The sequence below is a fragment of the Gigantopelta aegis genome, chromosome 8 (genome assembly GCF_016097555.1).
Source record: "Gigantopelta aegis isolate Gae_Host chromosome 8, Gae_host_genome, whole genome shotgun sequence".
Lineage (NCBI taxonomy): Eukaryota > Metazoa > Mollusca > Gastropoda > Neomphalida > Peltospiridae > Gigantopelta > Gigantopelta aegis.
The window spans coordinates 45,943,352-45,970,445 of record NC_054706.1 but is presented as its reverse complement, the minus strand read 5'-3'; the positions used below and the strand labels follow the sequence as shown (position 1 = coordinate 45,970,445).

General features: G+C 35.0%; 1 protein-coding gene across 10 annotated transcripts in view; it reads right to left on the bottom strand.

The window, feature by feature from the left end:
* LOC121378384 (paired box protein Pax-2a-like) overlaps positions 1 to 27,094 on the bottom strand; it is a 181,570-nt gene that overhangs the window by 46,685 nt on the left and 107,791 nt on the right. For 8 of the 10 annotated variants that reach the window (XM_041506529.1, XM_041506535.1, XM_041506534.1 and 5 more), the window contains one exon: positions 10,959 to 11,124. In XM_041506529.1, coding sequence (XP_041362463.1) covers positions 10,959 to 11,124 — 166 coding nt within the window. Of the gene's footprint in view, positions 1 to 10,958; positions 11,125 to 16,630; positions 22,865 to 27,094 lie in introns of those variants that run through there. The other 2 variants (XM_041506530.1, XM_041506532.1) reach the window with 2 other exon arrangements.

Genomic DNA, 27,094 nt, shown 5'->3' with positions numbered 1-27,094 from the left:
TTGTAAGATGTTATCGACTAATAAAATAGTTCTACGATTAAACTTACACATTAAATATATTTTCTTGTTTAGAATATCAGTGTCTGTATATTCAATCAGTTTCTGGTCGTCTTAATATTTGTAAGAAGCCCAAACTGGATTTTGTCTTCAAATAATTTCGTACATACAAAAAAATCTTTTTCAGGAAATAAAATGAAATTTAACCTAGTACAAATATTAGAACGATCAGAAACACGTTTAATATACAGCCATTAATATTTTATGCAGAAAAATATATTTGATATGTAGTTACAGTCTTCAAAAAGTCTCTGTTAGTCAGTAACATCTTAAAACTTGCAGCAAACTCAGGAATGTCCCTTTAAAAATGACTGGTGCAGACATTAGTACACGGCAGAACAAAAATCCTGGATATGCAGACATGCGCGGATCCACAATATATTTTAATAGAGGGGGCTCAAAACCCGTTGTAGTTTTTGAAAATAGAATTTAAAGGTCCTTGACAGGTGGACAGGGATAACTTTGCATTTTTGTGTATTCTGTAATATATATTGGGGGGAGGGGGGTCCTCTTAGGCCCCCGCTTGAATCCGCGCCTGGCAGACATTGGCATTCTAAGCAAGAAAATGTATTCAATATGTAATTTTAATCTTTGAAAAGACTAATGGTGGGAGACATCTTAAAATGTCAGCACATTCTGGACAGTCCCTTTAATTCTGTGATTAATAATTTTAGGCAGGTGTTGGAGAAAAATATGCAATGTACTTCATCAATGGAAAATATGTTTTCATCTACTATAATTGAGAACGAACACACACATGGCAGATGTTTTAGTGTATTGACGACCGAAATGTGACACAACAAACCGTTTTCATTTCAAAGTGTTCTGCGAACAAAACAGGATTATTTAAGAAAGTGAATGGTAAATTGACCAGAATTACGTTATTAATGTCAATTCACTGAAATCGATTTCGTTCTGAGGCGGCTATAGACCACAGATGAAATACATTCCATGTCGAGAATCTCGCTAGCTGATGATCATTTAGCTCAATACAAAAAACAGTGATGTTCCGCGCGCATGTAAATACTGTTCATTTCCCAGGTAACAAAGGTACCAGTCGAGAGATTCCAGTTGTGGGTCAATACCACTTGAGGCTGAAGTGAATCGCCATAGAAAACCAGTCACACATATACAAACATGGCGACCCCACGGCTCGTGGCCGTTATTGAAAATTTCGTTTTATATTAAAAAAAAAGAAGAAAGAAAGAAAGAAAGGAAAAAAAGAAAGAATTCGAAGCATCGCGTCAATGATTAAATCTATGCCGAGACTTCTCGACAAAGTCTGATGCTCGAATGGCGATTAAATACGCTGTAGCCAATACAGAGATTACGAAGCAACATTATCGAGCCTCGAGCACAATGCTTAGTCCTGGCATCACGAAACAAAACATTTTTTAAAACAGCGACATACATACTTGATTCGCCATAAACACACAGTTCAATGGACAATTATACATTAGTGGACTTCAATATACAATACATATTCAACTCTTTTGGTGTTTGTGTTTTTTTCTCAGAAATCGTGAAAGGCGGCATAAGTACATACGTTCTTCCGCGTTAAATTATGAAAGTAAACACAAAACTTATAATGCCATCTTTACATGTTTGTCTTTGTCTGTGGATTGTTTTTGCGAGTAAACATTGGCAGAGATTTGGATAACTGCTTCACTTTATCGACATGTTTGAAAATATACTCAAGAGCGTTAATATTTGTGTAACCAGTTCACTTTTATGGCTGATAGTACATCCGAGTATGCATAAAATAGTCCAGTGGTAAAGCGCTTGCTTGATGCGCGGTCGGTCTGAGATCGATCCCGTCGGTGGGGCCATTGAACTATTCCTCGTTCCAACCAGTGCACCACGACTGATACATCAACGATCTTGGTATATGGTATGGCGCATATAAAATATCCCTTGCTACTTATGAAAAAAAGGGGTTTTCTCTCAAAGTCTATATGTCAAAATTACCAAATGTTTCATATCCAATAGCCGATGATTAATAATCAATGTGTTCTAGTGGTGTCATTAAACAAAACAAATTTTAACTTCATCAAGTAAATTTTCATTGATTGTTTTTTGTTTAGTACTGCTTGTATCTCTTTTCTTGCTGGTGTTTTGTTAACTAAATATTTAAAAACTTTAAACCACGTACATACAGGTAAACATACAGGTAAAATTAGCACTTTTTTATATCACAGACAACACTAACAATCCTGATTGTAGCTGCCTTTAGAAATTATTATATATTTTCATATTTAAAACAAAAATACCTTTGTAGTAACAAATATTATTTTTATATTAAAAACAAATAAGACCTTTGTAGTTACCTTTTAGTAACAAATATTATTTTTATATTGAACCCCCTCCCAACAAAACAAAGGTCCCCCACACCCACACCAACCCAACCCACCAAGATCTTTGTAGTTACCTTTTAGTAACAAATATTATTTTTATATTGGAAAACCCCCCCAAAAACCCCCAACAAAACAAACACCCCCCCCCCCCGCCCATCCAACCCACCAAGATCTTTGTAGTTACCTTTTAGTAATAAATATTGTTTTTATATTGAAAAAAATCAAACCAAACAAACATCCCCCCCCCCCCCCACCCAACCCAGCAAGATCTTTGTATTTACCTTTTAATTAAAAAAATATTGTTTTTATATTGAAAAACCCCACACCAATAACAACAACAACAACAAAAAACCCAACACCCAACCCAACAAGATCTTTGCATGTACCTTGTAGTAACAAATACTATATATTTTCATATTGAAAAAAACAAAATCCGTTTTTTTTTTACATTTCCCCAGTATTTCGCTTTGTATCACGAAGCATACATTTAGTTTATTTATTTAACGTTAAAGAACAAAACGAAGCGTGTACATTAATATTTATCCACCTTTGCGGGAGAGCCACACGGCTATTGTGTCTTCTGGCGCGTGTAAAATTCCACCCTGGCTCGTTGCTTTAAAACAATGAATCTTTAATGTCGTACAGCTCGCGTTTCACAATCGAGTTAACAATGTGCGACAAAAATGCCATTTTGTTTCAGAGAACTCCGTTTGTTGTGGGTCAGTAGGCTGTATCGATTTGAAAACTGAACACTTAACGGGACATACCCTAGTTTCAACCCGTGAAAATTAACACTAAGTTTAGTTAATCTACAAACCTGTAACACATTTGGATAGAGTTAGAATTGAGTGAAACACGAGTCTGTGACTTTGACTGGCGAGATACCCTCTAAAAATAGACTAAAACTCGACTCCATAACTGTTACTTTTCAGACGCACGTGCGTTTTTAAAAATATGAGAAATGCATTTTGTGATATTAAAAACACCAGGATGACCAAAAACATTTCGAATGTACGGAAGTGAATAATCTAAACAATAAAATCTAAGTAAAGTATGATTTCAGTTACCAAGAAACGGCTCTAACAGTAAAAAATATGCCCTAGTGTTAAAAAACTAGGGTATGTCCCTTTAAATGATATCATAAACGACGAGTTAAAAGTTAAAGGTTGTTTTTGTTTAACGACACCACTAGAGCACATTCATTTATTAATCATCGGCTGATGGATATCAAACATTTGGTAATTCTGACGCGTAGTCTTAGAGAGGAAACCCACTACATTTTTTCCATTAGTTAAAGCTTGTTTTGTTTAACGACACCACTAGAGCACATTGATTTAATTTATTAATCACCGGTGTATTGGATGTCAAACATATGGTAATCTTGACTCATAATCTTAGAGAGGAAACCGCTACATTTTTACATTAGTAGCAAGGGATCTTTTATATACACCATCCCACAGACAGGATAGCACATGCCACAGCCTTTGATAAACCGACCGCGCATCAGGCGAGTGCTTTACCACGGAGCTACGTTCCGCCCCGCTTTGTTTTGATTAGCAGAGCATAACTTTATAATATTTTTCAAGTGTATTTTTATTTCAAGTGTGATAATGTATGTTATATTCACAAATTATTTCGTGTTGAAACCGGTCCTTAACGGCAATATTTCGACCACTTAACATGGGTGGATGGAAGGATGGAAGGATGGAAGGATGGAAGGATGGACGAATGGACGAATGGATGGATAATGAATGAATGAATGATTAATCACAACATTTGAGTGTGATAAGCAAAATATGCATGTCAAGTACAGCAGTGTGCATACCACCAAATGAGATCCCACAGATAACAATAGTAACATGTGGTAAAAACTGCAACATGTTATTTTCCTATCAACACATACACCATAGATACACACACACACACACACACTAACACACACAAACACACACAAACACACACACACACACACAGATGAGAGAGAGAGAGAGAGAGAGAGAGAGAGAGAGAGAGAGAGAGAGAGAGAGAGAGAGAGAGAGAGAGAGAGAGAGAAAACGAGGGCGACAGCATCCACACCACTGGCGTCACGCGTATTCCTTTAAAAACGCCGCCGGCGACGGCTATAATGCGGCGGGCATCGATTTTCCCACCCTGGCAATCGGTTCCTCGCCTTTCGCTTCTGTCTCGATATCCGCGGAGGAAAGCGCCTATTTGCCCTGATGAGAATACTCTTCATTAATTCATGGCCGTCTTTAAACTCAGCCCGTCGCACGAAAGATGTGGATTGCAACAAATTGCCTTGTCATTGGCATAAACCTTGTCGGTGCATTATTAATCGAAGCCGACAGTTATTTGTAAAGAATGCTTGCACTGCGGTGGCGAAGACGTTTCTTTTGGACTCTGTGACACCACGGTCGTAAACAGAAACCTAGATATGTTTTTTCTTTTCTTTTCTGGTGTGTGTGTTTTTTTCAGGGGGGTAGAGGTACGAGCTATAATACCCCTCCGAATTGAGGACAGCCTTTCGTTTGATTACCCTTTTTGAAAGGAGTCGATAAGACGTTTTGGGTAAAATGACTTTGTTTCTTTCGATTAGTCACGAAAGGGATTACTCTGCCATCATAAGCAACTTAATCTTGCGTGCACACTTACTGTATATAGGCAGATTGGCGTGACTAGGCTCGAACGTAGAGCGAGACTCGAGGCGAAGAGATATGGGGCCTAAAGTGGGTTCTTTTTTTTTAATCACCAATAGAGTTTGTTAACAGAAAAAAGAAAAGAAAACCTGCTGAAGGATTTTTTTTGGCTAACGATACCACTAGAGCATAATGACTTATTCATTGTCGGCTATTGGATGCCTAGAACATTTGGTAATTAGAGAAAAAACCCGCAAAATGTTCTCATTAGCTGTAAGGGATCTTTTATATTGAACTTTTCCACAGACAGAACAGCACATGCCACGTCCTTTGATATACCAATCAGAGAATGGATCCTCCGAGGAGGTTCGATCCTGTGACCAAAGCTCTTCAGGCGAGCTCTCTACCAACTGTGCTAAATCCCGTCCCTTCCTGCTGAACGATACACCAGAATGTTTTTTTTTTTTATCACATATTGTCAAACATAAGATAGATTCGAGACATTGTGAGAATTAAAATAAAAATTACAAACAAGATACCACACACCACAACAATTTATATAAGACATAGGAGTGAGCTTTGAAACATAGATAACAGAGGTTTCCAGCTAGTGCACCACGACTAATATATCAAAAGCGGTGGTATGTGGTATCTCGTCTGTGGCAAGGTGCATATAACAAAATCCCTTGCTACTAATTGAAAAATGTTGTGGGTTTCCTCTCTAAGATAATATGTCAAAATTACCAAATGTCTGACATCCAATAGCCCATTATTAATAAATCAACGTGCTCTACTAGTGGTATCGTTAAACAAAACAAACATTTAGCAGAGGTTATACCAAAACTGATTTGTTTGACCGAAAGAGCTTCGACTGAAAATAACTCTTAATTCAGACACGTTTCTTGTTCAAATTTGACATTTTCTAAATATTTGTTAAATAGAAATATTCAACTTATACTGTACTCATGGGGTCAACTATGATGGTCTTATAGTCTTTATATCGTCATTTAATAAAATAAAAAAAGATTCTAGGTCCTCAAACCCTAGTAATGGTCCAGGTACCCCCCCCCCCCCTTAAATCTGGACACAGCCAAGACATTAATAGGTTCAACAGGACTCAGAAACGTCTGTTTATTAAACAGTATACGCACTGGTCTCATTGCCTTATCGAATCTGTGTTCCGCTGATAACATGGTACGCTCTAAATTATGTTAATAATATTCTGTATAATGATTACACCTAGAGGCTATGATGACAGATGTCTATTAATTTCCTTCTAGTTGTATACGGTGTATATACTTCACGACATGATAAACAGCGCGCACACACACACACACACTTCTATAGCCATATATTCTGAATATAGTACAATCTATATATACAATCTCGAGTATATTTTTAATATTTTAGTATTAAAAATAGCTTCCCATACCTAATCATTCACATTAAAAAAAAAAAAAAACCTTCTGCAATCTAGGTAATATTCAAGGACAGCTGTTTGTGAAATTGACATTCCTTAGCGTGCGGATTCATGTTGCTGTTGAAATGCTTAAATTATATGTACCACGCGCAGAAGAATTTAAAATAATATTTCTTGACTTGCGTCCTGTATCTTATATACTACAATTATACAATTCAGTTTTTTTTTAATCTATCAAATTTCATTTTGCTAACATTAAATCTATACCGATTATTAACAGAATAAGGCGCAGATAAAATTAATGCTTGTAAAAAGCCTCTCTCATTCTACATAATTTTCATCCCTTTGAGGGCCCCATGTTTTAGGACAAGACAGTGCCTGAAATTGGACCTATCATCTTGCGGCAATAATAACGACAACCGTGTGTGGGTCTGAATTATACATCATACTCTTGACCCCAGGAAACGCAAAGTTGGGACAAAAGCGAACAAAGCTGTGTTATTGCCAGGCGCAAGATTATCATCCAACAAGTGCCCTGCACGCAAACCACTGCCCTCCAATCCAGGCAGAAATATTACCAGTGTGGATTTAGTTGCAGTCGACTGGCAGCACTCGCTCGTTTATCTTTTCTCAGTTCAGACGCGGGACAGATAGGCGGATTTCAGTGTAAAGTTAGTTAAAGACAAGTTGTACTAAAACGTAGCATCAGAAAAACGAAATGTAAAAAAATATTTATTAAAAATATTTATTTAAAATAATTATTAATAAAAATTTACAAAAAAGACTTTTATAATGCAAGTAATAATATTAATATGATGTAGCTGCAATATCGTATATATCACAAATAATGCAAATAATTTTGTCAGACCTCATTTACATACTATATTTATTTAAGGAATTAATTACACGACTTAGCATTCACAACACTTGCAGATAAGTAATGAGCAATATTTGAAACACTGGTTTAATTTCATGGCATTCTGCTGCGTGTGTACAGATGCATGAATAAAGTAAGTCTGGAACAAAAACTAAGAAACATAAAAAATAAAACAACCCAGACATTTGGTTACAGCCCACAAGTGTCATGCTATTTATTTAACTATTATTTAAACTTAATTTACATGTCTGCATATGATACAAGTGACTGTACTGAGTTTTTTGCCATTGTCAGATGTTTTAGACTAAAAAAGGCCTTTTTGACGACTGTAATTACACTCTAAATAAATTTTCTAGTTTAAAATATCTATATTCAGTGTGTTTCTGATCGTCATAATATGTGTAGTATATTGAACTTCTTTTTATTTCCTAATATATTATATTTTATCGTTCGTACGAAATTAAAGGTTAGTGCAGTGGCTACACACGAAGCCGATTCTTAGATGCGATGCACTAACCACAAATCTACAAATCGAAGATATTTTGAGAGCTTTCGGACAATCATAAAATTTATTTTAACAAGACCATAAACAATATAACAAAAACTCAATTAGATTATTTTGACATTTCAATTTTGAACCGAGCCGTTGCCAGTTTATATTATGTGTGGACCGTGACAGTAATTTTTTAGAGGCTGGATCATACACATACATTTGGTTTATACTGGCAACGGTATGCCGCGAACTCTAAGCAGGACTCAAGGATATGTTCGCCAATTGGGTTTGTAAATCAAAGATTTCTCGGGTGCATTATGGAAAACATTTCTAATCAGCGTTTCTGTCTTTAAAAACTGGAGTGGAAATGTTTTAGAGTGGAGTAGTTTTACCAAGTCAGAATCCGCTCACAACTCAAACGCTCTTGCCAAAGTACACGTATATATAATTTTTATTTTATTTTATTTTATTTCATGTGACTCATGTCTTTAAAGCAAAAATAAATCCTCATGAAAAACCCCAGAAAAACCCCCGAACCCCCCCCACCACCAAACCCCCCCCCCCCCCCCCCCCCCCAACCCCCCCCCCACCCCCCCCCCCCTCCCCCCCCCCCCCCCAGATGAATTACAAAATAGAAAAAACCCCAACCAGTCCGAAATATCTTCTTATTTTCCCCAAACAAAAAAGCGAACATGACAAGCAGGAAATTACAGACTCGCAGAGGGTATTTATTAGCGAGGACGGAGTCCAATGATGGCATTACAAGATAACCCTGCCTCTGGGACTTGAGCGACAAAGTGAAGGTTTCAATCAACAAAATTGTCGTCGATTGCCAAACGACTTCTCAGCCGCCATTTTAATGCACGCGAGACGCACGCGGGAGCGTCCATTTTGCTCTCGGCAGATTGCCCACAAAGATTTAATAATTGTTTTAGGGGGAATTATCGGCCACAATAATTTGCAAATTGTCGAAAAAATACAATGCCACCAGTGATTTCTATCTTGTTGTTACATAATTAAATACAAGGCAAATCTGAATAGAGATTTGTAAGGTCTAAAGAAAATATTGTAATTGAGGTTTAATTTGATCAAACACGAACATAATAGAGAGATAGCGTCTGAAGAGAATCATTATAGTAATTAAAAAGCAGTTTTTCAAATGTGTGTATTTGTTTTTGTGTGATAGCTTGAGGTGATGTTGTTCTTTTTCTTTTTAATTATCAAAATAATATTTACGTTGGCGTCACACTTGACCTGTTTCCGATCATCACACTTGCATTAACTACCCAACCAACCAACCAATCAACCAACCAATAAATCAACATACGTATACTACAATATATATAGTTATATTAAATAAAATAATGCTGAGATATTTATTTTATAAATTCTATAAAGAATATTACTATCCTCCCTCCACCAATCAATAAAATCCACCATCAAAACAATTGACTGACATAAAAAAAAACCCACCAATCGTGTGTGTTCATATGATAAAAGAGTTTGTCACTTGCATGTTTTTAATCAATGGTTTTCAATAAACATAAATTAAACGGATAGTGAGTGACATGATACACATAATTCGTCACTCCTATTTAATTTATTTACCAGTCAATTGTGACGGTGTGAGAGTTTCATTTTAATTTATTTTTGTGCTTATATCCAGTTACGGCTCAATCACACTGTCCTGGGCACACACCTCAGCTATCTGTGCTGTGTATCCGTAACAGATGTTAGTGGTTAGTATTTAGTGAGCGAGAAGTCGGTGAAATCGTCATACACTGAGTCGCTAAAACTTGCTGTGGATGGAAGCCGGTACTGGGATGCGAACCCACCGTTTACCAGCTGATAAGTAAACCACTACACCATCCAGACCGGTGGGGAACTCAAGTAAGGATTATAACAGGAGCCTAATTCGCTTTAAAACTCTCGCAATTTTGCGATCTCGCTGTGCAAAACAAAACATACTTGCAATGACGATGCGATGTTGATTACGAGAAATTAAGAGAGCTCTGTGGATTAGGCCCCAACCTTAAATACCACAAGTTAACCCCCACATGATTGAGGACAATCTAAACCATTGTCTTCAGGGGCAGATGAAGGTGAGGTTTTGCTTTGTAAAAGAACCCTTGCTGCTAATCGAAAATAGTAGCCCATGAAGTGGCGACAGCGGGTTTCCTCTCTTTATATCTGTGTGGCCCTTACCCATATGTCTGACGCCATATAACCGTAAATAAAATGAGTGCGTCATTAAATAAAACATTTCTTTCTTGCAAAATATTGTGCAACTTCAAGGGAAGGCACCTATCGGATTATCTGGGATTCATGCATCCAAGCATCAAAGCCTGATAACCTATAGATACGACACATTTATGAAGTTTACAATTCCCATTATCATTCTTCATAAAAATGCCAATACTTTGTTATTCATTCGTGTCAGTGTTCCAGTCGTACAGATACGTGTGTGTGTACTTTGTAATTAAACAGCATACAATTAGTAAAGATTTTTGTGGTGATGGGTCTTTTTGTTCAAAATATTTTGTGGAGCACCAAATACCGTTCTCGACCTTTTTGACTTTGGTAACCTCCTGGTAACATAACCGACCGTTCTTGATTAATTTCGATGGCCGTGCATCGGCGTCAGGGGCCTATTTCACAAGACATCGTAAGTTTACGGCTACGACTAGCGGTTATACCAGTCACAGGTTTACATTGTTTGACATCTATGTCACGAAGAAAATTAAATCGTAACGGAAGATGGAACATTTTAAGGACAAACAGAAATTAAATATGTGTACTTCTAATTATATTTACAGTACTATACTAGTAATAATTTTTTTTTTTTTATAGTCCGTCCCACGGGGATCGCATTTTTTTCATACTATGTAATTTACTACAAGTTATTCATTTCCGAGCCGATAGATTTGTAAATTACATACACAGACTGTATTTCTTTGTTATTTCCAAAACACTTTTTTAACAGAATGACTATAGTCGTAAATTTACGCTTACGTCGAAAACGTGGCTTACGATGTTTTGTGAAATTAGTCCCAGGTCTCTAAGTAAAAACTCTTGAATAATACACTAGATGAATTGAGCTTGGAGGACTAAATTTACTCACCTTCCGAGTATTTTACTGACACATCCATGTGAAACTCGTAGCTGTCGTGAGATGTCGCACGGCCGGACACCTTGGTGGGCCAGCTCGACAATTCTCGTGCGTACCACGTCCGGAAGAGGCCGACCGTTTACGAAGACCCCACCGAGCTGGTTCACACCCCCATGACCTGGAGAAGAAGAAGAAAAAAATACATTAACGAACATTATTTATTTTAAAACATATTTTTATTTTTACTTTTGATATTTGCTGTTCTTTCTTGTTCCAGTTTTCTTCTTTTGAAGGGTAGGAAGATAAGGAAAAAAAAAATTGTTGTTGAAGAGGGAGGAAGAATTATAATTTTATCATTTATTTGCTTTCCTATAATTTCCTATAAATCTAGCCTGAAAACGTAACAACATGATATAGAATACAGTCTAGTCCGTTCCCCCATTTCAGTTAGTGTTAAGCAAATGAACGAACGGATACACATAATGAATAAATGTATTAATAATTATTGTTTTGCTATAAACGAAAACCGCTTTAAAATATTGCAATGGCAACAAAATATCAAATAAATAAAACAATTCTTAAAGTACTTTTACAATCATATTATTAATGTTGTACTTTGTTTTAATTTATACACAAGGCTATGCGTAAATAAATAATGTATCTGTTTATAAAGCAGTATTCTCAATTTTGATTTTATTGTTATTACTATTATTTATTATTATTTTATTTTTTTTGAAGGGGACAAAATTTAATTAATTAAATTTAAATGTACAGAAACGTAAACACTGTTTGTAACAAAACTTACTTTGATTTATTACTATTAGTATTTAAAAAGGGGTGGGGGCACTCCGTGAATCCACCAGCGATATAATTTTACATTTCAGTATAGTGCGCTTTAAGACCTTAACAGGCTCCATATCGTTAGTGGTTATCTGTAACACGAAAAACAGATCTGTTCAATTTGCATTATAGAAGTAACATCTGGTTGGCAGGAAAAAAAGTATTTGATATAAAAATCTATCCGCCAGTATTCACTGGTGTATCGTGTTTCCCTTATAAATCACGTGGATTGGTGTTCCATATTCACAATTACATCCCAGGGACGGACCTTCGTCACGATACTGTTGTGGCAAATTCAGGGCGGCCCGGGACAGTATGGGAGGGATCGCAGTTCTTATTTTGTGAATGGTTGATCTGCATATTTTCCCCTTATATGACATAAATACAATTATAGTTTGTGTAGGTGGATGTATAAAAATGACATAAAAACAATTATATTTTGTGTAGGTAGGTGTGTTAAAATACACCTCAGACCCCACCCCGAAGCATGTGATAAATTCTAAAAGAGCCTTTAGTAAAATTAAAACTATTTTTCTTTCTTGAAACATTATTGAAATGCAACTAATTTCATTAGCGGTTTATTAATGAAATATTAAGATATTGTAACTAATTTGTTTAAACATTTGGCTATTAGCAAATTAGGTTACTGACAGGGTTAGGCATAAAAATCATTTAATAACATGTAGACGCCTTTAAAATAGGTTGCGTGTGTTTTTTGTGTACGCCCGTTTGTGTTGTTTGTGTGAGTGCATGTATTTATATGCTAAATACATCAAGTAGTATTTAGTCTTTTTTTGTAATAATAATAAAACAAAAAGGCGGATTACCTGCAATAATCAAAACAAATAATTCTCATATTGATATAATTATTATATAATTATTAACATAATGAGGTAGGAACACATGGTTTTTCTGTTGTACTATACTAGAAATTTGTTAAATAACTCCGATTTAAATAAACAACAAAAAATATCAGATTTAGTGATAATTTTACAATCATATTCAAATAACATGCATTTTAAAACAATCAAGATGTGTCGATTGTTTTTACCCACAAGTATAGTAACATATTCGGTGAATAATTTACTGTACATTTCATTTTATCATTAGATTTGCTCAAATCTAAACCTAGATGGAAGAAAGAAACAAAACTGAGCAAGGTAAATAAATTACAACTTTATGTACTGTGTTTGAGTATTTATTACTGGAAAAATTGTAGTCACTAAGGCAATTATTTCCGGAATAGCGCTTATTTAAAACGTTTAAAATATGTTTTGCTTCTAGATAATGAAAATATAAATAATTATCTTACAAATAGATTTGTAACGCAGATATAATACAAATAATAACATAGTTTAAGTTTCTATCTTTCATATCCAAGTTAGAACTTGACTTTGCTTTCAAATAGTATTTTAAAAATCTGAAATTAATTGTTTTACATTACATAGCTTTTTCCATTATAAATATTGAAAACTGTAAAGAGGAACTACGTTACAATCCTACAAAATATGCCTTGCGGATATATCAGTATATTAATGAAAGTAAAACACTGTAGATAAATATAAAATTATTTCAAGTAGTGGATCAGTATGTTTTTCTCTGAAAGATAAATATAACTTGGAACAAGAATAGTATACGACAGAGAAATGAAACAATAAATACTAAGTTCATATATAATTTAACTTTGAAACCATAACCAAAGCGTGTTCGCGAAAAAGTGAAATAGATATTCAGTATATGCATGTCTATTACACAACATGTTTATTACGTCTACATTGTATATTACGCTAGTGTATTTGTTTAAAGTCCGTCCATCCAGGAGGTACAAGAATAGTTTAAAACCACACCCAAACATTCATTTCTTTTTGGAATATGAAATCAAATTTATAACACCACATCTCAGTGTTAAAGGATGTACTTGGCATCTTGTTAATAAATATGTTTCTCCACATTTGTCATACTAGTATTATAATAATTCTATAATTTATTTAACTAAATATTATGAAATAGCTTTTGTCTCCCCACTGTTTATTGAAACCACAGATTGTAGATACAGAGGTACGTACCTGTTCTATTTCGCACAAAGAGCATTTTGAACTAATTGATACAGACACCAGAAACAGATTGCGTTCGTTACGAATTATAATTAAACACGTTGTAATAATATGCAATTTAACAGTGAAAAAAAGATTTAATAACCAAACATACTTTACACTGTCTGGTAACTACGGTCATAACAGTATGTCGATTTAAACGCTTCAATGTTTACGGACGTCAAGGAGAGTCACAAAACATTTCTTGTTTATTTTGGTGTACATAATTTATTCAATTAAAATGCTATTTCATACTAACACACAATGTTCTATATAGTGGGTTGTCATCTGGTATGTATTTTGCCCTGTAGCAGTAAATTAACTTTTAAATGACTATCACAAAAACATCTTCCAACAAACATGATTACAGGTGTACTCTATATCATTAAGATGTAATTTTAACCCTGCTACAGACAGTCAACAAGTCCGCATATATTGTTTAGTAATGTCGGTTCATTCAAGGGGGTATTTCGCAGACACAATGTGGTACATATTGAACAAATATTCACCCTTTTAGAGTGAACAAAACACATATCTAGAGTAAATACACGACATGTATTGTGAAGCGTTTATGCGAAAATGTATCATAAAACCAAACACGACATAATTACACAAATATACCCTCATCTGAAGGAAGCGGCATTCAGAAGAAGAAGAAGAAGAAGAAGAAAAAAGAACTCCAAATATTTGAAGTAGATTTTTCTCTCGAGAATGCACTCAAGCCTTTTCGGTTTTAATAGAATTTTGATTCACAATAATCACATTTTGAACACCGGTTCCGTATTGTGTTCAAACGGGCAATGCGTGGCATAATAAAGAGGTAAACCTCTAAAAGTGGTCGTCCACGGTTCACTGGCGTCTTTGAAATTGACAAACGCATTCCTTGTGACATTACATCTCAAAGATCAAGCCTTTTTACATTGACTTCAATCTCTATCCACTTGAGATAGAGCTCCCTTTTTTCAGCGTTCTTTTTCCGTGTCAGTGTTGTCCATTTCAGTGAAATAGACAGCTAATCACCCAGTTCACTGGTACAAACGCGCCCGGCTTGTTATGATCGTGAACTTGACGACTTTATCTGACTAAGTTAAAATTATGGTGATTTATATCTAAGAAATATTTATGAACTTTTCATAAATTCCTAAATATTTGTGTGTTTTTTTTCTTTATATTAAACTGACAAAATGTAGGTTCTTTTGGTTACAATAAATTATTGGGTTTATAATATTTTTTGCAAAAGTGTTTTGTTTTTAAATGAGAAAAAAACCCATACACACACAGGCACGCGCGCGCAAATAAAATAAATATTTTAAACGTTAAAATAAGGTATTTAGATTCATGTTGTTTTTCTTTATTAATATTTAAATAAATTAGTCTAACAATAAATAGTAAATAGATAAATAGTTAAATAATATTATTTTCCTAACACTATGACATTAAATTTAAACTAATAAATATATAACTCATATAAAATACAGTTAAAACTTAAAAATTAACAATTACAGTATAGGTAGGAGAAAACAGCCTGCACGTCAAATTATTTGTGTAATATATAGTATAGTCTTCTAAAGGTCTGACTTGATTATGGAAGGAAGAAAAGTTATAACACAATTTGTGAATTTGCATTTCGTGCAATAATAAAATAATATATATATATATATATATATATATATATATTATTTTTTTGAAGTGTTTTATTTATATTTACAGTAACACAAGTGCTGTATTCAACGGGAAATAATTTAAATATAAAGATTTACATAACTGAAATAGAGAAATAACAGATATATTTATATAAAAAAAGAGAATTATCTTGTAATAATAATATATTTATGCAAGTTCTAACTAATAATGATCCAATTTCAAATAGGTACATGTAATATTTTGAAGTTTTGCTATACAATTTATTATTTTTATGAGTGCGAATATAAACACTTCACAAAAATCCAAATGTCTTACACATAGCGCTTTATTTATAAATTGAAACAAATTAACAGAAACATTGCCCACTGAATTTCGAAAACCTAAAACAACTATTAGATTATAAAATTCAGTGGTGTAAATATAAGAGGAATCTTTAACAGTTCATACATAATCCAATCATGGAATGAAGCAAGAAATCAAATGCATTTTACATTTCAATTTCCTATTTAAGTAAAATAAACTATGTATATGTAAAAAAAAGTCTTAAGATTGCAGGTAAATTTCTATACTATTCTAGCAAGGATTTCACATCTAAGCTTGTTGCATACACATTTTATAGTTTAAAAAAATACGATTCAGCTTTTTAAAATCATTAAAAGTTGACAGGTAAACTAGATCACAGTAATTAATTAGTCTTTAATTGGAATAATCCTCAAACACAATTAAAATTCATATTTTTATCAGACTACCAACATCTACCAGTTCACTTACAGACGCAGACAAGCTGTATCCAGAAAGTAAGAAACTTAGAATTACAAAGGTGAACAAAACACAATCCTCCACCCACCCAAATACAAAGACAATTTATCAAGCAAACAATACCAGACTTAGAACCGCAAAAAACTCTTCTCTCCCCCACCAAAAAAAACCCTCCAAACAACAAACAATTAAAACAAATTTGAAAAGAATATCACAGGTAAACTAAACACAATTGTTCACCCACTCGTAAATATAAAACTTACTTTATCCAGCAAAACACAAAACTTTAGAATAAAAAGAAAGCACCCGTTAACACGGGCGCACTAAACATGACGTCTCCAACTTTACCTGAATAATGGTCAAACGTTTGTGGGGAGCGAAAAGCGGCGAAAGAGGGGTGGCACTGAAACGGCCCCCACGACCCCGTATGCAACGATTCCTGCTCCCAAAACATCGAGGAAACGGGGTAGCCCTCCGTACACGCCGACCAGCCCGCCTTCACACACGGGCGCATGTACCCGGTTTGGCTATCCACGGCTGTCCACTGGCGATTTCCTTCAGGGCGTAATGCACCCGGCAGGGGGTCCGAAAATCTAACAGCCAGCGCCTCCAATACGACGGATCTAACAGCTTTTTTTTTTTTACAACATAACACCGCAGACTCCTGGGAATAGATGCACCTTAATCCAGTCTTAATAGGATAATCCTCTTGTCAATAACAGTAAAAAAAAAGATTAATTTTTTTTTTTAAATGTGATTGATAGTTAAAAAAAAAATTCAAATCAACATTGATGTCAAGTACTATTTAGCTTTTTAAAGCTTTAAATTTAAAAGCATAATGCAATGAACAGCTGTATCTGAGATTCCAACACCTCGAGAAGAAATTGTCTCGTTGGATTTTTTTTTTCGATTTTACACTTCAAAAAGTATTTTTCTAGATATATGCTCGTCGCCAAGTTTGCGATTAATTGCAGAGAGGGAGATAGTCTCTCAGGCAGAAGTAGACAGCTAGAAACAGTATCACGGCATACCTAGATTCCCCGTGATAACTTAATTAGTTGTAAAGAATCGACAGCACGTCTGATCAGCCAAGCCGATCACGTTATCACAAAAGCTGGTCAATTTCTTGTCTTTGGCCCCTCCTCGACCCCCATCAGAGCCGGTTTTCCTGTAGATGATTCTCATTGGCTGCTCCTCTGGACGTGAAATAGACCATTTTTCAAAAGTCCGCCTCGATTGCATGTTTTCTTTTTATGTTCGGCTATAGGAAATCAGTGTTTTGGAACTTCGATTCGTTATCTTCATTTTGGGAAGTGTCAATTTCATTCATGACGCACAAAAAAGTCACACAGAGAGGAACAATAGTTTTAGTCACACACCACAGTGAAGAATGTATAACACAATAACTAAAAACACTTAAAAACACACACGTTGATGGAATATTCATAGCCACTGCAGCAATCTATGTTTATGAAGCAATCGCGCCATATATCAATTTCCGTTTGAAAGCAACACCATCGAGCGAACTATATCACATTTGGCTGACAATACACACGCGTCCTTTATCGTCAACTTAAAAATACAATTTTATATATTATATTACTTTCTCTTTGTATGAAAAAACTCCAGTTAATCCAGAAGGGGTTGACGTATATATATATATATATATATATATTTTTAAAAATTTACTTGAATACAGCAGGTTTCAAAAAGAAAAAAAGGTCGCAAACTAAAAGCCTGAAACTGACAGTGAAACTGAACACCGTTAGGGATGTGTAGTTTTCAACAACTCGTGGTCCCTCAACCGTCTAACGGGTGCTTGAACGCCACTGTCGGAGCGATGGTGCGCCACCGCCGTGTTCCGCTTAGCTACCCGGGTGTGCAATACGAGTCACACATTGACAACGTGAGCTAACGACACTCTCAAAACGGTCGGGACTCGCCGGCGAGATGCAATAGACATTCAATTCAGCTGCTTTGAAACCGTTGGTTTTATTGGCTGAATACGCTGATCATACAGGCGTCTATTTCATCTGAAATATTCATTTTCATCGCAACCTATTTCTTCACAACTTACAAGAAAAAACACACAGAGCTCTACTGGATATCCGTTCTCGACTCAACAGTTTCTGGGAGAGAAGGAGAGAGAACGAACGGGACAGAAGAAAGAAGACGAGAGAAAAATGTAAATTTCATCGTTGCACGTTTCAATGAGGTAACTGGCATGGATCACAAGCAATGGAAGGGTTTTGGTTCCGGAACGTGCGGGGAATTATTAAAGCGCCATTCCAAAACAAGCTGATAATCGAGTTTACCGAGGCAGCACCTCTGGCATAAAGAAGTTCTCTTTTGCAGTCTTTGCCTGGTCAATTGGTGTAATGCAATTTACACAACTACGACCGCATGTCTTGTGTGCGCCTTTATGAATTATGTTAATAAAGTTACGCTAACCACATTGTTATAGATTTGCATCGGAGAAACGTCTCGCGTGTGCTTGTTACAACACAAATAGACGAGGGAACAAGCAAAAGATAAAGGAATAAAAACCAGGAGGAGAAAAAAACCCCACCGAATAGAAAACAAAAACAGAAAAGAAAAAAAAGAAAAGAAAACAGCCAAGAAACCGAACAAACCAGCCAACACAGAGTGCAAGATAATTTAGGTGTGCGGAGTGGAACAATTACATAGTGTAATTGTTATAATGATGTGAACGCATTTGAAAACGAATACTTACTCTTACACGAGTGGTAAAAATCCATCATATGTAAATTAGGGCCGTGATGGTGGTGGTACCGGTACGTGGTCGCCAGATCCATCATGAAGAGAGTTATCTATTGCAGGGAGGCGCCACAATATAAACGTGTTAATTTCGATCGTGTTAATTTCGATCGTGTTAATTTCAGGTACTCAACAAATATTTTGTTGTTTTCCTTTCTTTCTTTCTAGGATTTTTTTTTTTTTTTTTGTGTTTCGCTTGAAAAATACAGTTTAGCCAAAAATCTTTGTAACAAATGATGACCTACTCAGAACCATAACATTTAATATGGAAACAAATTTGTCACCAGAAATACGAGAGCCGAGCTCATGTTATATAAAAATTATTTGTGGGACATCGCCTGGGATGTCATAAATTCAGTGAGAAAAATAAGCGATTTATCAAATGATTGCATATCTGAGCGCTGATCGATTGCCCAGGATCCGCCTCGCTGATAGGTCGAGCGTGAAATGTATTTGTGCTCATACAAACCTCTCGCCACGCTCCATTCCCATATAAGGCGATCACGTGACGCTCTCGCCTGTCAATCAACCGAGCCCAGTGGATGGCTAGTAACAACCTGGCGAATACCGAACTGCCATGTAGTGTGACGCGTGTCCCCCTGTTTATGACGAGTTTAATGGGTTCACAATCAGTTGTCAGTTTTTGCACATGGTTACATTAATGGAGTTCTTCAACGTGTAAGAAGACTGTTCTGAGTGTAATACAATTGTAACACGTTTCTAAATAATAGAGCTTTTTAACCACTGACGTCATACATTAAAAAAATGGTTAGATCGTTTTAATATTTGTAGTACTTCAAGCTTCATTTTGTTTTCTAAACAATTTTTTGTGTGTTAGTTTTCACACAAGAAGGTAAAATCCATTTTAGTCTGCTACAAACTTCAATTTCTTTAGTGTGTGTGCGTGTTTTTTTGTGTGTTTTTTGTGTGTTTTGTGTGTGTGTGGTGGTTTTTGTGTGTTTTGTGTGTATGTGTGTGTGTGTGTGTGCGTGTGCATGCATGCATGCATGCGTGCGAGTAATATATGAAAATCTTCGCCAAAATACCCAGCCGACCAATATATTGCCTTCCCAACGGACTAAAAATAAATAAAATAACCATATACATGCGTTTACACTCCCAACTAAAAACAAATAAATTAATAAATTAATTTCATTCATCCTTAAGCATATGATTTTCGGAACACTTTGCAATTTCGAAGGGGTGTGCACTCTTATCACCCCACTTGAACCGGCGCCTGTCAATGATTGTTTTTTTTTGTTTTTTTAAGATGATCGCACATTGTAAATATCTGCAACCCACTACAATATTACACTTGTTTGAAATTTTAATTTTATTTTACAGTACAGTGATATTACTCTTCCTTCCACAAAAACAAAACATTCATTATATCCATTTATTAAACACTATGTCGTTTTTGAGGGGTGCTCACCCTCAGCACCCCCCTTGAATCCGCACCTGTTCTGCACTTGTTCAATGTCTGCACGTGCATTGTACATATCTGCAGCGCAATATTACGCCTGCTTGAAAAGCGATGTTAATTTCAAATTACTATGTAACCAAGTCGTTCACGAGCCACCACCCTTCGCAGATAAAGATCCCAGCACGGAATCGTCAGGGGAACGAAAACAGCTCGTGTGCGAACAGAGGTAAAATGAAAATGATTCATTTAAATTTAAGAGGCGACCGCTAATCATAATAACACTGAGAAATGCGGGCGCAAATGTTACGTTAATTATCACCGATGATGATGTCGGTATCAATGTGACAATGATTATGAATGTTCGAATAAATGTCAACTTTTATACTATGCTTGTTTCACTGTCGTAAAAAAGTTGTACGTTTCCTTCATTTTATTATCTGTTTCGTTTTTAATATTTACGTTTTATAGAAAAAATTGCAATAATTATTTGCAGATAAAGAGAGGACCTCGTAGATCGCACAGTCTTTGCCCGATCCTGTTATAGTACATGTTTATGCAATAATAATTATGAATGTTGAATAAATGTCGACTTTTGTACTATGTTTGTTTCACTATACAAAACTAATAAACTGTTTTAATGTTTCCTTCACAACATTATTTATCTGTTTTGTTTTTAATGTTTACTTTTTAAAGATAATTACAATCGGCGGTATTGTGATACTGTATTATTTGTTGATAAACAGAGGGCCTCGTAAATTGAATAACCTGTACCCAATCCTTCTGCGTATATTATATTAATTTACATCAATTTACATTATATTATATACTATGCAATAAAATATTTTTAACAAAACTAATACATGACTTGTATTCTAGTTTTATTCTTAATCCTACTGTCCACACCGCCTCTCAATGAACATGCAAATAAAACTAATGAAAGTAAAAGCGGATACACACTGTTCAATATTCAACCATTACGCGTAAAAGACAGAACGCTTTTTTTCTAAACAATGTTATAGCTCCAACGACAAAGCGCGCGCACATAACCAGGATATAGCATCATTACATAATAAAATTAATGAAACTGCCAGCGCCTTAATTATTAAAGGTTAATGTATCAACAGCGCAATAATAATAAATTATGTAATAACATCAAATAGTCAACCTGCTCTGTAAACTAAGTTTCATTTAAACATGAAGTATGCACATCACTCGAATAGGCATATTTGTGTACAATGTACACAAGAGAACGTGTTGTATAAATGCAATAATATTTCAGCACCAAACAATAGCTGCATAACAGTATGGTCTTTTGCTGAAAGGTTTGAAAAGCAGTTAATTTAAGCAAAGTTTTATTTTACAAGTATTGCCAGCCCGTTACGGACGGAGTGAGCAATTCAGTTAGTTCATATTGACGGTCGTTCATGCAGAAATAAGGAAGCTAAAATAACTAGAGTTTAAACAGTGATAATAATCAAGGCACAGTGGATTTTTCAGTTGGACAAAAGGGGACTTTTAAAATAATCAGGGATCAGTTTCGTTGTTTTGTTTTCGGAGATAACAACTGACCACCTTACCTCCAGTAAGGTATGGTCCTGCAGAAAAAAAAAAAAGAAAAAAAAAAAAAAAAGAAAAAGAAGAAGAAGAACGAAGAAGAAGAAGAAGACGAAGACGAAGAAGAAAAATGAAGAAGAAACTAAATTGTAGAAAAACAATTAGAAAACGAAAACAAAAAATCAATTTTCAATTTTTAGCATACAAATATTAACTCAAAATGTGCCCAAAACCGCTCTGTGCCCCCACCCCAAACTGCATTACATTGCCGACAGCGCTGTGGAATAGATCCATTATAGCGCCACTGGAATCGCCTTCTGTTTGACAAATTAATTTCTATGAATCGTCATCAGTACCAGCCCGTGGGGGATTATTTTTGACAAATCTTTGACGTGACAGTTATTAAAAGCGGCTTCCTAAGGCCGCGGTTTAAAGACGAACTCGACAGAACCGCGTCTGTTGTTAGCTCTGTTTGCCAAGTGGTGACCTCCCCGCGATCTGTTTGCCCCTCGAATTAGGAAAGAAAACAGTTTTATTTCCTTAAAACATATTTCGTGTTATTTTGTTTCAGCGATACAGCATTCGGTTCCTGGCGCTAATGTTCGTAATTGTGACAATTTGGTTTGATTTGAGAAGCGGACAAAAAAAAAAAAAAAAAATAATAATAATAATTAAAAAAAGTAAAAAAAGAAAGAAAAAAAGAAAGGGAATGTTTGTTGTTGTAACCCCCCACCCCACCCCCACCTCCCCCGAAGCATATTTTGCACTACGACTATTAGGTCCCTGTAGGTATTTCTAAAAATAGATTCATCTAATATTCTTGTTAAATAATCTGTACCTCTTGTCTTTTTTTTTTTTTATCTTTTTGAATTTTACTTTGTTGTAAATATGAAATTCTTTTAATATTTGTTTACAGTTTCGTTTTAATAGTTATAGGAATGGTTTGTTCGTTTATATATTCAGTTATGGTATTAGTTTCATTGTTGTAGTTTTTAACTTGTACCTAAAGTAGAGGTAAATAAATAAATTTGTCTGTGTGTCATTCTGTCTCTCTGTCTGTTTGTCTGTCTGTTTATCTGTCTATGGTAATAAAAACAAATTAATGAATTCATTTTTAACGAAACTGCTGTACGACTAGATGCATAGGATATTGGATGTCAAACAAATATGAATATGAATATATGAATGAATGAATAAAAATAATAACTAGATGTCAATGAAATGGATATAAAAAGTATGTTAATAAAGTAACAGTTACACTATTATCGACTTTCATTCTTTTTAATTCACGTGATGAATGACAAGCTCATTGTAAAGTTTGAGAACACTGCTGCTATTTTCAGTTCTGTTATGAGTTCGCATGTTAAAGAAGCTGCGCATATATTTTAATTCTGGCATTGTTATATATTTTGAACACCATAATGTAAATATATATATATATATATATATATATATATATATATATATATATTGCTTCAACCTTAATTGGATATAGGTACACAATCTCTCTCTCTCTCTCTCTCTCTCTCTCTCTCTCTCTCTCTCTCTCTCTCTCTCTCTCTCTCTCTCTCTCTCTCTCTCTCTCTCTCTCTCTCTCTCTCTCTCTCTGTGTGTGTGTGTGTGTGTGTGTGTGTGTGTGAAAAAAAAATTATTGTTGTATGCATTTTGATAACGCTGTTTTATAACAAATCGCAATATGCACTACGTTTGTTGATATTTTGCGGCATGATATTAAATACGGTACATGTTTTACATTCACTACTGTTTATTTTACGAGCAGGCAACTGTATCCAGTCATATATATTTTATATCTTTTACAGCGGTAGATTTCGACGATCGGTTAATTGTAATCGATGAATGATATTTTATTTTTTGTTAATGCAGTATGTTTCAAACACTTATTGTTTACGATCACAAATATTTTATGTCTATTATTACTGTATATTTTCGAACAATGTATATTGCTATCGACCAGAAAGTGACATAATTTTGTTTTTGTTTTTCATCGACCAGCGTGGATTCATGCAGTATGAAATTACTTGCTCGTACTGCGAACTTTGTCGTCCGTTAATCCCTCTGTCCGTTATTACAAGCTGTCGACGACACAATAGACTCAGGTGGTGCGACCATTGAAACCCGTCGTTCCACGTCGGCTACCGCAACGGCGGCTTTGCCACGAACCCCCGACTCAGAAGTTGTCGCTGAACGCCGCCGCGTGTTAAACCCTCCACCGAGCGGTGACAATTTAGAACCTCCAGTGAGAGAAATTAACAAGTCTGATGAATGAAAATGACAACATCACAGGGGATAAGTACAACGAAATTGACAACTAGCGTTTTGTCCGAAGCTCATCAGCCAATTGTCGGCCGTCTGAGCCGGACGTCTCCTGGTAGAGAAATTAATTTCCCCTTTTCGCCACCATTGTCGCGCTTAAAACCCCCGTAATCATGTAAACAAATAAATTTAGCAACATCTTGAAACCTGATGCAGTCACGTGACCGCAAACAATTGCAACGTCTGTTGGTTTTGACCCTGTAGGCGAAACGGAACATCTGAGTGCGTCGGGAAGGAGCTGGGGGAAATGAGTTACCTATACATACAAGCGATAAAACGTTAATGACTATTAAAAAAAACCTGTTTGTAAAAAAAAGACCTGGACAGTGCGCAGTTTGTTCTGTAATTGTATCATATTAGCCTCTCTTATGCTTTGAATACCTGGTGTGAACTTGCACAGCTGTTGATAGCCTGTTAAATGCTGTTACTTCTGAAGAGGAATTACGGGTATTCCAATATTATTGTAAAGAATCTAATTCCCTGCTAATGTAAACACATATGCAATTATTGCAATTAAAACGAATTCAGAGAGATTAACTTGACAGAACGGATTTGATACACGTTTAAATATATTTTTATAGATATATATTTTATGTACGTATTTTGTAGTTTCGTTCACATGTAAAATATTTCAAGACATGTTTTAGGGTTTGTATAATTTATTATAAATATAAGTTTATTTTATTCGTTTGTGTGAAACAAATGAACTAAAATATAAAATAGATAAAATAATAAAATAAATAAATAAATGAAACAAAATGTTCAACATGAAATAAAACAACCATAATTTAAAGAATGCGAGTAAAAATAAAATAAAATAAGTAAAAATAAAATAAAATAAAATAAAATAAAAATAAAAAGTAAAATAAGTAAAAAAAATAAATAAGTAAAATAAAATAATAAAATAAGTAAAAATAATAAAAATAAGTAAAATAAATATAAATAATAAGTAAAAACTAAAATTAAAATAATATTTTGTTTTTAAAATGAACGAATGAATGAATGTATGAATAAATGAATAAATAAATATTAAAATAAGTAAATAGATATACGGATACACTAATAAAATAAATTAATAAAAACATTTCGATAACTAATTGTTATAACTAATACATGTCTAGTGTAACTGATCTACAATAAATTCCATTGGATAGAATTTCAGCTGTCTTTTATGTGGAAGTTATAAATGATGTACCTACGCTGAAATCGAACACTGGTCGTATAGATACACAAATTATGAAAAACGCATTTCATGAAATTGACATGCAAAATGATTGATGATCAGTGATATCTAACATCCGAACGCTCATAGGTAATTTAGCATGTGTAAACGAAAAGTATATTTCACCCAGTTCTTTGTTCTTTACATAGCTCAAAACACATTAAAACACACAATTTCAGAATAATCTGAAAAGAAATAAATGCCTTTTTTAATCACCTTTCTTTTCCCGCATGGAATAAAATCACCAAATAATGAACACACCTTTGCATGTTTATTGTGATAAACTACACGGCAATTGATGACTAGTCATTTTCATGGTGTGCACGATCACCACTCGAAATACACTTGTGGGAATAATACCTGCGTCGCGTCATTGTCAAGTGGCGATTCAAGGGTCCGCAGGTAGGTTTTTTTATTTTTATTCAAGACATAAAATAGCCTCCTAGAATAAATGCTCCCGAAAATAAATCGAATTTTAATGTAGAAAGAGACAAGAGGACAGGATGAAATACTAAAAAAAAAAAAAAAAAATCCCTTACAAAAAATATTTTTGTGTCGAAAGACGATGCTTTCGTGGCCTCACAAACGGCAGCCCACGTTTAAGCCCGGCCCTCACAATGGGTGTGTGTGTAAATGACAAGACCGACAAAGCATAATGTAGTACCGGGGTATAGTCGAGCAGTCGGCGGGCTTTTCAAGGCAAACGCTATGAAAGCCGTGGCCCTTTTGAATAGCTTTCCCCAAGTCGTCGTTAATGCCGGCTGATAAATTTCATATACCCCGTGGCGCTTCAGTAGCCAACCCACAGACTACGTCCAAGAACAATGGGGTCACTGATGCAGATAAAAGTATAAAGCATATTTTGTTGGGCTTAAAATTATTTTTGATAAAAAAAGAAAACGAAGACGACGAAGAAATAGGGGAGTTGTGTCTGTTGGAGGTATATAATGCAACGTGAGTGGATGTTATTTTCTCATTAACATGCTAACAACAGAGCATAGGGTCGTACCTAGGCTACACTATCTAGAGGGGGGTGGGGTGGGGGTGGATAGCAATATAGAGTATTCTACAGTTTAGACGAAACAGGAAGAGTTTAAAACTAAAAATGACACTTCTTGGAGCACTCGTGTGAGGTGAACCAATTCTCTAACTGGATTTCTTTTTCATGACTGATATGTGGTGTGTGCTGTCCTGTCTGTGGGAAAGTACATATACAAGACCTCTTGCTGCAAATGTAGACGGTTTTCTCTCAGACTATATATCAGAATTATCAAATGTTTGACATCTAATAGCTGATGATTAATACATCAATGTGCTCTAGTGATGTGTATCATTTAAAAAAAAAAAAACTTTTCATATTTTTGGGGGAACACCTGCCCTCTCCCCCCCCCCCCTCCCCCACAACTCTACAAAACGGAACAGGTCTGGAAGCCGCAAATAAATAACTATGTACGGTTATATTTCCTTACGACGCATAATTATAGTTTGTGTAAGGCCCTTT